The sequence below is a fragment of the Nerophis ophidion genome, linkage group LG24 (genome assembly GCF_033978795.1).
Source record: "Nerophis ophidion isolate RoL-2023_Sa linkage group LG24, RoL_Noph_v1.0, whole genome shotgun sequence".
NCBI classification, from domain to species: Eukaryota; Metazoa; Chordata; class Actinopteri; order Syngnathiformes; family Syngnathidae; genus Nerophis; species Nerophis ophidion.
The window spans coordinates 26771458-26785876 of NC_084634.1; the positions used below are offsets into that span (position 1 = coordinate 26771458).

The window sequence follows — 14419 nt, forward strand, 5'->3', positions numbered from 1 at the left end:
GTAAACCACGGGGTACGCTTTTTTGGAGCCTTTTTTAACTTTAGCGGTGCTATGTTATCAATGGTTTCGCGCAGGGCGTCGTTAAAGTTGTTATTGCGGTTATCAATAGAGCCCACATACTTTGGGAATGGTGCCATTACCGAGGGCAGTTGGTCAGCAAGAGTTGTCGTTGTGGCAGCATTAATGTTGCGGCTGCTATAGCAGTTATTATTATTATTAGTTTGCCGAACATGCGTCTGAACCTCGAATTTTATAAGGTAATGATCGGACAATACTTTAGTATACGGGAGTATCGTAACTTTGGAAACGGTGATACCCCTGACAAGCACTAGGTCTATCGTATTACCGTTGCGATGCGTGGGTTCATTTATTATTTGTGTGAGACCACAGCTATCAATTATAGTCTGGAGCGCTATGCACGGTGGGTCCAATGGGGTATTCATATGGATATTAAAGTCCCCCATTATGATTATATTATCGGCGTGTGTCACTAGATCAGCAACGAACTCTGAGAATTCATTGATAAAGTCCGAATAGGGCCCTGGGGGGCGGTAGATAACAGCCAGGTGTAGAGGCAGCGGTATGACAGACCTCATAGTAAGAACCTCAAATGATTTATATTTATTATTTATGTTAGGACTAAGGTTAAAGTTTTCGTTGTATATTAGTGCGACCCCCCCCACCCCTTTTAAGAGGACGGGCAATATGCGCATGTGTAAAGTTAGGAGGACATGCCTCATTTAGCGCAAAAAAGTAGTTTGGTTTAAGCCAGGTTTCGCTGAGACCGATGACGTTAAGATTGTTGTCTCTGATGATATCATTAACTAACAACGTTTTGGGAGACAATGATCTTATGTTTAAAAAACATATATTATAGGTAGTGGGCTGTTTTAGGGAATTTTTGATCAAATTATCCGTAGTAGCAATATTAATAATGTTGTGTTTATTATGCCCAGTGCATTTAGTATAATTACGACCATATCTAGGAATTGATACGACGGGAATTTTCCGATTGTTTGTTTGTTGCTTTGATAAACTGCACGCATCATAGTTAGCCACCTCAGTAGAACACATGTCCGACTCTGAAACACTCAAAGCAGAAAAAACGTGTTCTAATTTAACTGACTCCTTACCCAGACCAGTAGTCTCGCATCTTCCATTTAAATCCGGCTTCAGGATGGAGGGAAGTGGTGTTCTGTGGGGATTAGCCTTCTGCTTTGTTTGTAGCCCCGCTCGGCATCCGCGTTTCCAATCACACCGCTGGAGTCTGCTCCGTTGACGGCCCCCGCTGCTACTATACTCCCCTAATTCACCGGCCGCTGGATGTAGCCGTCGAAGTATTCCCGTGCTAGTTAGCAGGTCTAGCAAGCACGCGTCTATCAGTCCAAAACGGCCCGATATGTCCACATCCAGAAGTGTCTGACGGTCGTACGTGATCATGGAGTGACCACGATGTGAGCCAGCCATAAAGTTTGTAGAATTGTCCGGTATTTCTGCCAAATGTTCCATATTTAGCAGGAGCTCCTCGAGGTCGCAGCCCTTCCGGACGCCGCCATCTTGGATATTCTTGGAGATGGCGAGAAAGACACGAAAAGACGCTTGTTTGTGGAACGCACCCCCATCTAAACGGTAAGATATAAACATCCCACCAGTCATTGGTTGTTTTATTACGTTCGTTGTTTGTAATTTTTTTGTTTAGCACTTAGCAATAATGCTACTTGCGGGATCTGCTTATCACTCCGCTTCTAAAACTTGTAACTCATCTGCTTTATATTCAGGCTCAAAAATAAAAAGTTGTGGATCATCATTGGTCCTAAAGTAGTCTCGGATGAAGTCTGCCATGGTTAGTAGTAGTTGTTGTTGAAGGAGATGTGATGAGTCTGTGAAATTAATACGCCTCAGTATGCTTAAAATGACAAAAATACGTAGATATATTAATGTGAATGTGCCCGTTGCTACATTACATATATACTTACAGCGTGTATATACTGTAAAACCTAGATAGAGGTTTTTTTTTGTTTTTTTTTTTTTTACAGGGCTTTAATGGCGGAAAAGTGCAAGTTTTATTACCTTAATTGTTAGCTGACTTTTGCTTGCTTGTATTTACGATTGGTCATGGCCATTATTCGAGAAGTTGGTCACTCTAGATATTCAACTTAGACCCGGAGATGGCAAGAAAGACACAAAAAGACGTCCGTTTGTGGACACCTCCCCTCCACCCCCATCTAAACGGGAAGATATAAACATCCCATCAGTCATTGATTGTTTTATTATGTTCCTTGTTTGTATTTCTTGTTCAGCACTTAGCAATAATGCTACTTGCTGGATATGCTTATCACTCCGCTTCTAAAACTTGTAACTCATCTTTATATTCAGGCTCAAAAATATAAAGTTGCGGATCATCGTTTGTCCTAAAGTAGTCTGATATACATGCCAAGGTTAGTAGTAGTTGTTGTTGAAGGAAATAGCGAACGTTGTGATGCATCTGTGAAATTAATACGCCTCTGTATGCTTAAAACGACCAAAATAGGTAAATATGTTATTATGAATGAGCCTGTTGCTACATTACATATATCCGCGGTATAGCCTGGTTGGTAGAGTGGCCGTGCCAGCAACTTGAGGGTTCCAGGTTTGATCCCCGCTACCGCCATCCTAGTCACTGCCGTTGTGTCCTTGGGCAAGACACTTTACCCAACTGCTCCCAGTGCCACCCACACTGGTTTAAATGTAACTTAGATATTGGGTTTCACTATGTAAAAGCACTTTGAGTCACTAGAGAAAAGTGCTATAAAAATATAATTCACTTCACTTCATATACTTACAGTGTGTACATTAAACCTTGATGGAGGCTTTTTTAGAGCGCTTTAAAGGCGGAATAGAGTGAGTTCCATTACCTCCAACGTAAGCTGACTTTTGCAAGCTTATATTTATGATTTAGAATGCGTAAAAAAAACTGTCTCCCAAAAAATTGTGACTCATAGGCAAATAAATAAAAAAGTACAGCTCCCCTTTAAGACTGTGAACTAGCGGAGACTGAATCAACAGCGCCTCTGCTGCTTGCGGCTTAGTTGTGCAAGTGTAAAACAATTTAAAAAATAAATAAATAAAAAGTCCCGTGTTAGGGCTTTTTTCAACCCATCCCCAAAGTGCCCTTGTCAACTAATCTGAGTGGTGGGTTACATTCCAGGGCAGGAAAGGTTAAGAATACTTCCAGCAAGCTCCTGTCTGGACTGGGCTGGGGGAGCGGGGCATGAGGGGGTCTCAGAGCAAGCGTCTGGAGACGGCCGTGTGTTTACAGAGGCTACGTGCACGCGCTCGGCTATTCCCAGGCTGCGGCGTCGTCCAGCCAGCTGTCTTGTCAATTGGCTCCTATTTTGAGCCGGGTCCTCCTTCAGACGGCACCGCCAGCATTCAGGGGTCCTTGAACGTCTCACTGGATACCGTACATGCTTGCTTACTCAGGCTGCCAACCTTTTGGGCATCACACCGTTCCATTTGATTCAAAATCAATACTTTTTTTTAATAACTTGGGTGCTAGTTCTATGATTAACTACATTCCTCCGTAAAATAAGCAGCTCTGATAAATGTCTAGATCAGTGTTTAAGGTTTTTTGAGCCAAGGCACATTTTTTGCATTGAAAAAATCCGGAGGCACACCACCAGCAGAAATCCTTAAAAAACGAAACTCAGTTGACATTAAAAAGTCGTCGCAATTGTTGGATATGACTTTAAACCATAACTAAGCATGCATCACTATATCTCTTGTCTCAAAGTAGGTGTACTGTCACCACCTGTCACATCACGCCGTGACTTATTTGGACTTTTTTGCTGTTTTCCTATTTTGGTGGCTTTTTCTCTTTTTTTGGTATTTCCCTGCAGCAGTTTCATGTCCTCCTTTGAGCAATATTTCCCGCATCTGCTTTGTTTTAGCAATCAAGACTATTTAATTTGCTTTTAACCTTCTTTGCAGGGACATTGTTGATTGTCATGTGATAATCGGATGTACATTGTGGACGCCGTCTTTGCTCTACAGTAAGTCTTTGCGGTCGTCCATCATTCTGTTTTTGTTTACTTTGTAGCCAGTTCAGTTTAGTTTCGTTCTCCATAGCCTTCCCTAAGCTTGAATGCCTTTTCTTAGGGGCATTAGACACCTTTTTATCTTCACGCTGCTTCCTGCTGTTTCCCACATCTACAGAGCAATTAGCTACCGACTGCATCCTACTGATATGGAAGAGTATTTTACGGTTACTCTACAGACACTCAACAACAACACTTAATTTGCAGACTATAATTAATGGTTTTCAAAAATTATTTTTAACCCAAATAGGTGAAGTTAGATAATCACCCACGGCACACCAGACTGTATCTCACGGAACACTGGTTGAAAAACACTGGTCTAGATTACTTTTTTTTTTTAAAGAAAAACTGGTGGTGTTTAATAAAGTCAAAAACAAATAAGGCAACAAAATAAGTATCCAACACTTCTCTTTTTTAAAATAAATCTGTACAGCAGATATGATCAAACTCATTTTAGCTCAGTGGCCGTATGGAGGAAAATCGATTCCCAAGTGGGCCGTATTGGTCAAAACATGGCATGATAACTCAAAAATAAAAACAACTCCATGTCGTTTTCTTTGTTTTACTTAAGTCAAACATAGAACAAGCAAATTATGAAAACAAAAGAATCACAACTAACCCTTTGGACAAAACACTTCAAGCTTGTTGAAAATTCTGAGGGAATTGGTGCAGCTTCAAAAACTTGGTCTCAGTGGATCTATGAAGCCGGGATTAAACTTTAAATCACAGTCTTTCTGGGATTGAAGAAAAAACACAACATGTAAACTGTGCCTGCTCAGTGGCCTTGTGGTTCCAGTGTCATCCCTGTGAGTTTGGGAGTTCAAACCTCGGCCAAATCATACCAAAGACCTGCTTGGCACTCAGCATCAAGGATTGGAATGGGGGATTAAATCACCACAAATGACTCCCGGGCGTGGCACCGCTGCTGCCCACTGCTCCCTCACCTCCCAGGGGGTGAACAAGGGGATGGGTCAAATGCAGAGGACAAATTTCGCCACACCTACTGTGTGTGTGACAATCATTGGTACTTTAACTTTAACTATAAAAATGGGACCCATTACTTCCCTGCTTGGCACTCAGCATCAAGGGTTGGAATTGGGGCTTAAATCACCAAAAAATGATTCCCGGGCGTGGCCACTGCTGCTGCTCACTGCTCCCCTCACCTCCCAGGGGGTGGAACAAGGAGATGGGTCAAATGCAGAGGGTAATTTCACCACACCTAGTGGTACTTTAACATTAAATGTTTCTAGGTATCAAATACCTTCTTTGTGATGTCCACGGTATCAATCCAGTGTTAACTCAACAAACCGTAAGAAACGGAAGTAAAACTATTTAAAAAGGTTAAGTTAATTTTTCTTGAGACATTTTGGGGCAAGGAGGGTGCCAAGTGACGATGTGTTCGAACCAGAAGACATAAAACTGCAGGTTTTAAGTTTCATGTGGGTCGAGGAGGAGTACCTCTTGCTGGGCCCCGGTATAAACCATTTGCTTGCCTAACAGAATTCCTATTGTGACATCCAGTGGACACATTTAGAACAGCAGTTTCTTTCGTAAAAAAAAAAAAAAAGCAGCTCATTTTTGTACTTGGCAAACTCATGCGGGCAGAGTAATACTTTTTTTCGCGGGCCGTACGTTTGATACCGCTGATTTATATCAACAATATGAACAGAGTGTGTGGCTGAACAGGACAGTTCTATTTATGTATATATATATAAAAAAAGATTATTATTGTTTAATCTTTTAAGAATCGTGACTCATTTGAAAAGCTATTCTTTGACACCCCTATTGCCTACTTCAGGGGTTGGGAACTTTTTTGGTTAAGAGAGCCATGAAAGCCAAATATTTTAAAATGTATTTCAGTGAGAGCCATATAATATTTTTTAACAATGAATACAACAAAATGCATGCGTTTTTAAGTAAGACCAACATTTTTAAAGCATAATAAGTCTCTTATTCTTTTTAATTAGATTTTTATTCTGAAGCTAACCAAAAATAAATAAAATACGTCTTACCATTAATGCGACTTCTTGAACAGGTATGGTAGAAAACGGTTGGATGGATTAAAATGCATGAGAATTTTTTATATTTTGAATGTTATTTTTAACACTGTGATTATGTTAGAATAATTATGCATATATTATCACACAACTTTTATGCTTAAGGGCCGTTGCTGAAATTATTGTCAATTGTGCTGAAGTGGTATTTTTCTTTGTCTGTGCAAAGCTGGCAATCCAAAAGATTGCAAGCAAATCTGGTATTAGTGTCTGTGTTCAGGAACGGCCTGCTGACTGCCAAGGCCGAACACCGCCGTGACGCAAACAGAGCAGAGACAAGGTGATATCAACACATTTGCATTTTTGTATAATCATATGTTGTGTCTAACTGGAGTTGTTTAGATTACCTCCTTCCCTCAGCGACAGCTTCAGTGATGTAAACAGGGACCTCCCAAATAAATAGAGGAAGCACGCGGGCTGGACTTTTAGAACGTAGTTTGGATCTGTAACTAGAGTACAGCCCAAAACACATGTCTCCTCATTGAGGCAAATTGAACTCTGTCTCTGCATGATTCCTTGCTTCTCGTCTGTTTAATAGATGTCATCAGTGTTTGAATTTGACAGATTACCAGCAGATATATTAATTTCTTATTGTGTTAAGCAATGTCAGCTTAAATTTATCTGAGAGCCAGATGCAGTCATCAAAAGAGCCACATTTGGCTCGAGAGCCATAGGTTCCCTACCTCAGGCCTACAAGGTGTAACTGCCTGATAACTCCAAGAGTGTCAGGATGGCTCAATCAAAGGTGATGGAGTCTGGGCCAAGACGGTGGGAGTGCGCTTCCTGCGTTATGACACCTTGACACGTCAAAGGGTTGCCAAATGATCGGTGGTCACATTTCACCATGTACTTCTCCTCAGGGCATGGCAAGCCTGCGATAAATTTGTCAGAACAAGCCTGATGTGTGCTGATATAAAATCCTTAACGCCGCAACCTCACAACCAGAAGCCTGTGGCCAAATGGGTCGGCGCAAAGCCCGCAAAATGGATGGAATAAAGGCAATGAGATCACAAGAGCTTTATTGCTGTCGTTCTGTGACCTGAGGCTTCATTAAATTCGTGCCACAGCAGGAGGAATCTTTACTGCTGCTCTTTTACTCGTATCACTTTTCCGGTCTGTCAGGACCTGACATTTCAGGAGAAGATGCCTGCCTCTGATAACTGGAGTCAGGCTGCCAAAATATGGACAAATTCTGCCCCTCCCACCAGTCAATCAGTATGCCAAACACATCACGTTAAATTGTTTTTCTTTGGAAACGTGTATGTATGAAATTTTCCCCGTTTTGGCCTCGAAGACCGCATTGCAGGCGGCAATGAGGGCATCACGATTCCCGGCACGTTGACAGCACGCACGCTGACAAAACAAAAACAAAAAAATAACCATGAGGTCCTTGGTATTCTGTGTGGGATTTTTGGCTTTGTAAAAATAGCAGCCAGGCACTGCCCGTTCCAAAAACAGCTGGAGACGCCCGCAAGAAAGGAACAAAGTCTGTGTGTGGCATCCACTATCCATACAAATTAGGGGGTAGTCATGGTTAATTGATCGATTCATTCCATTGTGAGTGTTGGCTAATTGCGTTTTAAAGCAATGGTGGGAAAAATGCAAGGCATCGCGAATAAAGGTTCATTTTTGTCTTTATTACAAAAAGTTTTTTTTGACAATAGATTTAAGTAACAGATTTTTTTGCATTTGAATGAAATTATGCTGACAGTTGCGTTAAAAAAAATAGTTTAAAAATTCAGTGCCGTGCTGAAAAATTCCTTTGTAAAATAATACAGTGGCGCAAAATTTGCTGCTTCAAAAAGCAAGATCCGGTAAATTAAGACTCAGGCAATCAATGCCGTCCCAGAACCAGCCAATGAGGTGGGTGTCAAGTTACGTGACATGGATCTAGCAAAACCGCTTAAAAAAAGGCAGTTGACTGAGCTACCCGGGCATAATACAACATAATTAACATTTCAATGCAGTCCGCTGGATGTTTTCAAACTGTCGAAATGATTCCAATGGTTAGAATCTGCACTTTTGAGTGTCCTACGGGTTGCTGCGGTGACCATAGGACGTTCGGGGCAGAGTGGGCGGGGCAGCAACAAGCCTGACCGTAAGGTGCAAGCAGATTTCTACAACCAAGTTCTGCAGAACAGTGTTATTATATCAAAGAAGTGGATGTTCGAACCATTAGAATCATTTCTATGGTTTAAAAATATCCAATGGGCCACATTGAAATGTTAAATAACTAGCTCAATGGCCTCGTGGTCCGTCCTATGACTTGGAGGTTGTGAGTTCAAACCCCGGCCGAGTCATACCAAAGTCTACAAAGAATGTGACCCATTACCTCTCAGCTTGGCACCAGGCATCAAGGGTTGGAATTGGGGGTTAAATCACCAAAATTATTCATGAGCACGGCGCACGGTGCTGCTGCTCCCCTTACCACCAAGGGGGTGAACAAATGGATGGAGCAGAGAGGTAGCGGCATAGCTAACGTTAGCTGTGGTGCAAGCGGAGCGGTGCGAGCGGTAATACGAGAGAAAGAAGGTGCGAATCGGGTAACACATGAAGGAAGAATAATTAATTCCCAAGAAAAACAGCACGGGGTCCATCGTCTGGCGGTGGTTTGGCTTCAAGCGGGAAGATGTTGAACAGAGAACCGTAATATGTCAAGTATGCGGCAAAAGCTCTGCTACAAAAAGTAGCGGCACTACTAATTGATAGCATCATATAAAAAAGACACCCGCTAGAGAATGAAGAGTGCTTGAAACTCCGCATGTACACATCTCCGGCCGGTGCCACACCAACAAAATGTCCAATTGACCCTTGCGTCTTCCGTTTCCAGATCAACACCGTATGAAAAAAATAGTCAACAACAGAAGGAGATAATGTCCGCAGTAAGCTACCACATAGCGAAGGACATACACTATTTGATTTCCTATTATGCAGCTCAGTTTTATTTGACAGTTATTGAAATATCTTGTGTGACATAATGCACTAAAGTGCACTTAATTTGTTTTAAACTATTGTGGTGGCGTTCTGTACAAAAAGTGCACTTTTAATTTAGTGTTGTTTGATATGTCATCTTAGTGACATCATGCACAAAAGTGCAATCATAGCTTGTTTTAAAATGTCTCTGACTATCTTGCACTTTCTGTTTTGGAAATGACATGAATGTTTGTGCCACTGCTTAATAACTGTTTATTAAATACAGTTTTGGTCAATTGTCTTAGTTGTAATTTCCCTTTCTGCATGAAAGTTTAAAAAGAGCATATATCAATGCAATATGAAAAAGAATGTTATATGTTTTTACTGCTGTGATTATATGTATCAAGTGTTCATTCAAGGCTAAGGCAAAAATATCGAGATATATATTGTGTATCGTGACAAGGCTTAAAAATATCGAGATATTAACAAAAGGCCATATCGGCCAGCCCTAAATGCAATCCCAATAAAGAGTGTCAGAAAGCCTTACGTGCACTCCCCTGGAACCGTGCAGCCACCCTGCTCCAGATTACAACCTTGCTTGCAGATTGCTAAAGAAGAAAGAGAGAAGACAATTAAGATATAGTAAATGTGAAAAAATAAGTGAAACAGGCCGTCATGATTCATGGCCCCCTCGACCAGGGGTGGGGAACAAGAGGAATCGTGCCAACCAAAATGCAACAGGATGACAAAATAATGAATCTGCCCGCTGGCTGGCGCCTCACCTGTCTGACATTTAGGACCCATCCATCCCTCCAGGCACACCTTGTCGCCCGACTGGTCACAGCGATAGTGGCCAAAGTAGTTGTCGCGAGGAACACACAGCTTATTGCACTTGTTGCCGTAGTAATTGTCATCGCACCGCACCCGGATACGGTAGACGATGCGAGCCACGGGCCCGTTGTAGGTATTGGTCTTCCACGGGTCACCGGGGTTGACCATACCCGTGTGGGCCGTGCGCTCGATCAGCAGCTCCTCGTTGTCTGAAACGGACAATAAGATTGTTACCAAAAATGACATCTTTCGGATCACTGTTTGCTTGAGATGAAATGAAAAATAATTAATTTATTGTGCGGGGCCATTTTATATTGTATAGGACGGGGGTCGGCAACCCAAAATGTTGAAGGAGCCATAATGCACCAAAAATAAAAAAAACAAATCATTCTGGAGCCGCAAAAAATTAAAAGCCATATTACATACAGATAGTGTGTCATGAGATATAATATGTATTATGAGGACTTAAAGGATATTAAATGAGTTCAAATATAGCTACAAATAAAGCATAATGATGCAATATGTACATACAGCTAGCCTAATTAGCATGTTAGCATCAATTAGCTTGCATTCATGCAGTGACCAAATATGTCTGATTAGCACTCCACACAAGTCGATAACATCAACAAGACTCACCTTTGTGCATACATGCACAACATTAAAGGTTTGGTGGACAAAATGAAACAGAAAAAGAAGTGGCATAAACCACGTCCTAGAAAGTCTGAGAAAGTTATGCATGTAAACAAACTACGGTGAGTTCAAGGACCGCCAAAATTAGTAGGACAAAACGTTGCTCGCCAAATACTCGAATCAGTGAAGCATGTTTAATATAAACAGTGTGTCATGTTTGTCCTCCTACAGAAACCATATTAAAACAAAAAATATGTTTTTTTTCCCCTAATCCTTTTCCATATATTTTTGCAAAAGCTCCAGAGAGCCACTGGGGCGGCGCTAAATAGCCGCATGCGGCTCCAGAGCTGTTGGTTGCCGACCCCCGGTATAGGAGAATCTTGGACGTTCTGAACCCATTTCAATGCATGGAGGTGTTCTACCTTCACTGGTATTCTTATTTTGTACAGTGCAAGGCTATTTAATATTTATAATTTTACCTCACCCAATGGCTTATCAGTCCTTCAGGAATTTTTGTGATTGTTGCAGCCTAAAATGCATGACTTTTTTTTTTTAATCAACTTGTGATTTTATGAATTTATCATCAATGTTTTAGGTGTTCGTTGCAACGTTAACCTCGAAAAGTAAAGGATTTCCAACTAAATTAAAAATAGACATAAATTTTGTTGATATTTTGCTCTTTTTCTAATTAAAAGAAGACTAAATGGCAGTAAAATAACGTACTCTGAGCTCGTTGTTAAACTACCGTGCTGTTTGTTTTAACTAATTGTAGTAATAATTAATTATAATTACAGAAAGAACCTCCACCAAAGGCTTACTTGGCCCAATCCAAATGTTCACCCACACCCACTACTCCCTCGAAACAGCAACAAGGGGTAGAGCTTTGTAATCTTCCCTAGGAATTGGGACACCACTTGCTGCTAGTTACATTTGCACATACAGTACAGGCCAAAAGTTTGGACGCACCTTCTCATTCAATGTGTTTTCTTTATTTTCATGACTTTTTACATTGTAGATTGTCACTGAAGGCATCAAAACTATGAATGAACACATCTGGAGTTATGTACTTAACAAGAAAAGGTGAAATAACTAAAATAATGTTTTATATTCTAGTTTCTTTTAAAATAGCCACCCTTTGCTCTGATTACTGCTTTGCGCACTCTTGTCATTGTCTCGAGGAGCTTCAAGAGGTAGTCACCTGAAATGGTGACTACATTCACTGGTGTCATAGTTTTGATGCCTTCAGTGACAATCTACAATGTAAATAGTCATGAAAATAAAGAAAACACATTGAAATGAGAAGGTATGTCCAAACTTTTGGCCTGTACTGTACCTCCCACCAAGGGGTGTCCTGATACCAATCTTTTGGCAGCCGTACCCGTACCAAAATGTATATTGATATGTATTTCGATACTTTCCGATACGTTTCAAAATAAAGGGGAGCACAAAAAGTCATTGTCGACTTCATTTCAACAGGAAAATCTGACAATATATTAGAATAGAAAGCTTTGTTGACATTGTATGAGCATTAACCAACTCTAAAACAAACCAAACAGTCCAGTTGCGATGGATTGAATGCCCTGAGATTACAATGATCTGGATGAATGAGAACATTCATAGCTTTCATATTATTTGACAAGTTTTATCCTGTTAAAATGCAAATAGGTTAAATCAGACCTGGGCAAATTAAGGCCCGAGGGCCACATGCGCCCCGTTGAGCTTTTCAATCTGGCCCGCCAGACATTCCCAAATAATTTTTTTAGATCTTTAAAATGGAAAGTGTAGCTGCCATTATGATGTTCAGTGTCTTCAACTATACAAAGTATTTCAATGGTTGGAATCGGCACGTATGGATGATATACCAGTAACTATGGGCATCTAATAACCGTATTTTTCGGACTATAAATCACAGATTTTTTCATAGTTTGGCCAGTGGTGCGACTTATACTCAGGAGCGACTTGTGTGTGAAATTATTAACACATTACCGTAAAATATCAAAAAATATTATTTAGCTCATTCACATAAGAGAGACTAGACGTATAATATTTCATGAGATTTAACGATTAGGAGTGACAGATTGTTTGTTAAAGTATAGCATGTTCTATATGTTATTTGAATGACTCTTACCATAATATGTTACGTTAACATACCAGGCACCTTCTCAGTTTTTTATTTATGCGTCATATAACATACACTTATTCAGCCTGTTCACTATTCATTATTTATTTTAAATTTCCTTTCAAATGTCTATTTTTGATGTTGGGTTTCATTAAATACATCTCCCCAAAAAATGTGACTTATAATCCAGTGAGACTTATGTATGATTTTTTCCTTCTTTTTTATGCATTTTGGGCAGGTGCGACGTATACTCCAGAGCGACTTATACTCCAAAAAATACGGTAGTTACTATGGTCATCTAATTAGTTACTATGGTAATGTAAGTCACAGCAGCTCAGACGATGCACCGAGCAGTGTGGGCGGAGAGCGTTTCCACAGAAGCGGAAGGAGATTTTCACAACAAAGTTCTAAAGATTAGTGATGTATCAGATATATCAGATTGTAGGTGGGTTTATTTTGTGCCCCTTGCGTTCATATTTCACTGTTTGTTGCATATTTGTTGCGTTTCACTTGATTGTAAAATGCGTCGACCGAAAGGGGGTGTGACGCTCATATTTTGTCAAAATGTTGTGTTTTATCCTTCGTAGAAAAATGTAAGATTCCATTATGTTTTTTAAAGAGGTCTGTCATAACGTTTTTAGCAATAAATCAGACATTATTGTGAGATTTTGTATTATACCGGCAGCCAGACACATTTTTTTCTCTAAATGTGGCCTTGGAGTCAAAATAATTGCCAAGGCCTGGGTTAAATAGATATAGTTGTTGAATATGATCAAACTCAAGCGTGAGATTAGTAATACAGTGTTAATATCAAATTGGTTAATAACCCCTGTTTTAGCCTGCACACTACTGAGTCCGATTGAACTATCCTGTCAAAAACTGTATCCTGGTCTCTCAGCAGTGTGTGCAAAAGATGATGTATGCATATATTGAGGGCTCACTGTAGTCTACAGCTTCCACAGAGAATGTACATGAATCAAAGTGGGATTGAAACTGGTAAACAATCTTTGTGGAAATGGAGGGGCTGTGATTTCCTTTCCGCCATAGCTTTGCACTATAGACCTCATTGAAGTGAGCACGCACACACATACACCTTCCTCTGCCGGGGACTGACACAATGTTAGACAGAATCAAGCAACAATAACAAATAGAACCTCCGGCCGTTGCCAGATAGAGAACAATGGGCTGCGGGCCCGAGCCGGGCTCCGCTACCTCGGTGTCTAAACAGCAAACCCAGCCACCCAGTCCACTCCACTTCCTGCTCGATAAACACAAGGAAAACAGCCGGCTGCCTTTCCTGAGGACGCGGGTGTGTTAAGGGGGGGGGGGGGGGGGGGAACTGTAGGATGTGATGCTGGAGGAGAGGAATCTAATGGACACACTGGCGAGCTCTTGCACAGGACAAGACAGGAGGCGGATGCTGACTAAGGCCAGGATTGCACTCTTATGTGTCACGGATAAAGAATATGTTCATGCGTGCACAGGTATACAACTTGTTTATTCCACTCTTGAGTTAAAAAAATATGTCTAAATGCGCCCTATTGTGGGAAAAATAACATTTTACTGATTTTCCAAATAGGGGTGCACGATCAATATCGGACCGATATTAGGAATCCGATAACATAAAAAAATTGCTCTGCTTAAAATGTAATGGATGCTCCAATACGGTAAGTCAGTGGCCTAGTGCAGTGGTTCTCAAACTTTTTTTCAGTGATGTACCCCCGGTGAACATTTTTTTTTTTAATTCAAGTACCCCCTAATCAGAGCAAAGCATTTTTGGTTAAAAAAAAGAGATA

At 40.8% G+C, this 14419-nt stretch overlaps 1 protein-coding gene across 2 annotated transcripts in view; it reads right to left on the bottom strand.

Moving 5' to 3' along the window:
* Positions 1-14419, bottom strand: part of jag2b (jagged canonical Notch ligand 2b) — a 188770-nt gene that overhangs the window by 72496 nt on the left and 101855 nt on the right. For both annotated transcript variants that reach the window (XM_061886391.1, XM_061886390.1), the window contains exons 4-5: positions 9826-10083; positions 9591-9651 (exon numbers count right to left, since the gene is read on the bottom strand). In XM_061886391.1, the coding sequence (XP_061742375.1) occupies positions 9591-9651; positions 9826-10083 (319 nt within the window). The remainder of the gene's footprint in view (positions 1-9590; positions 9652-9825; positions 10084-14419) is intronic.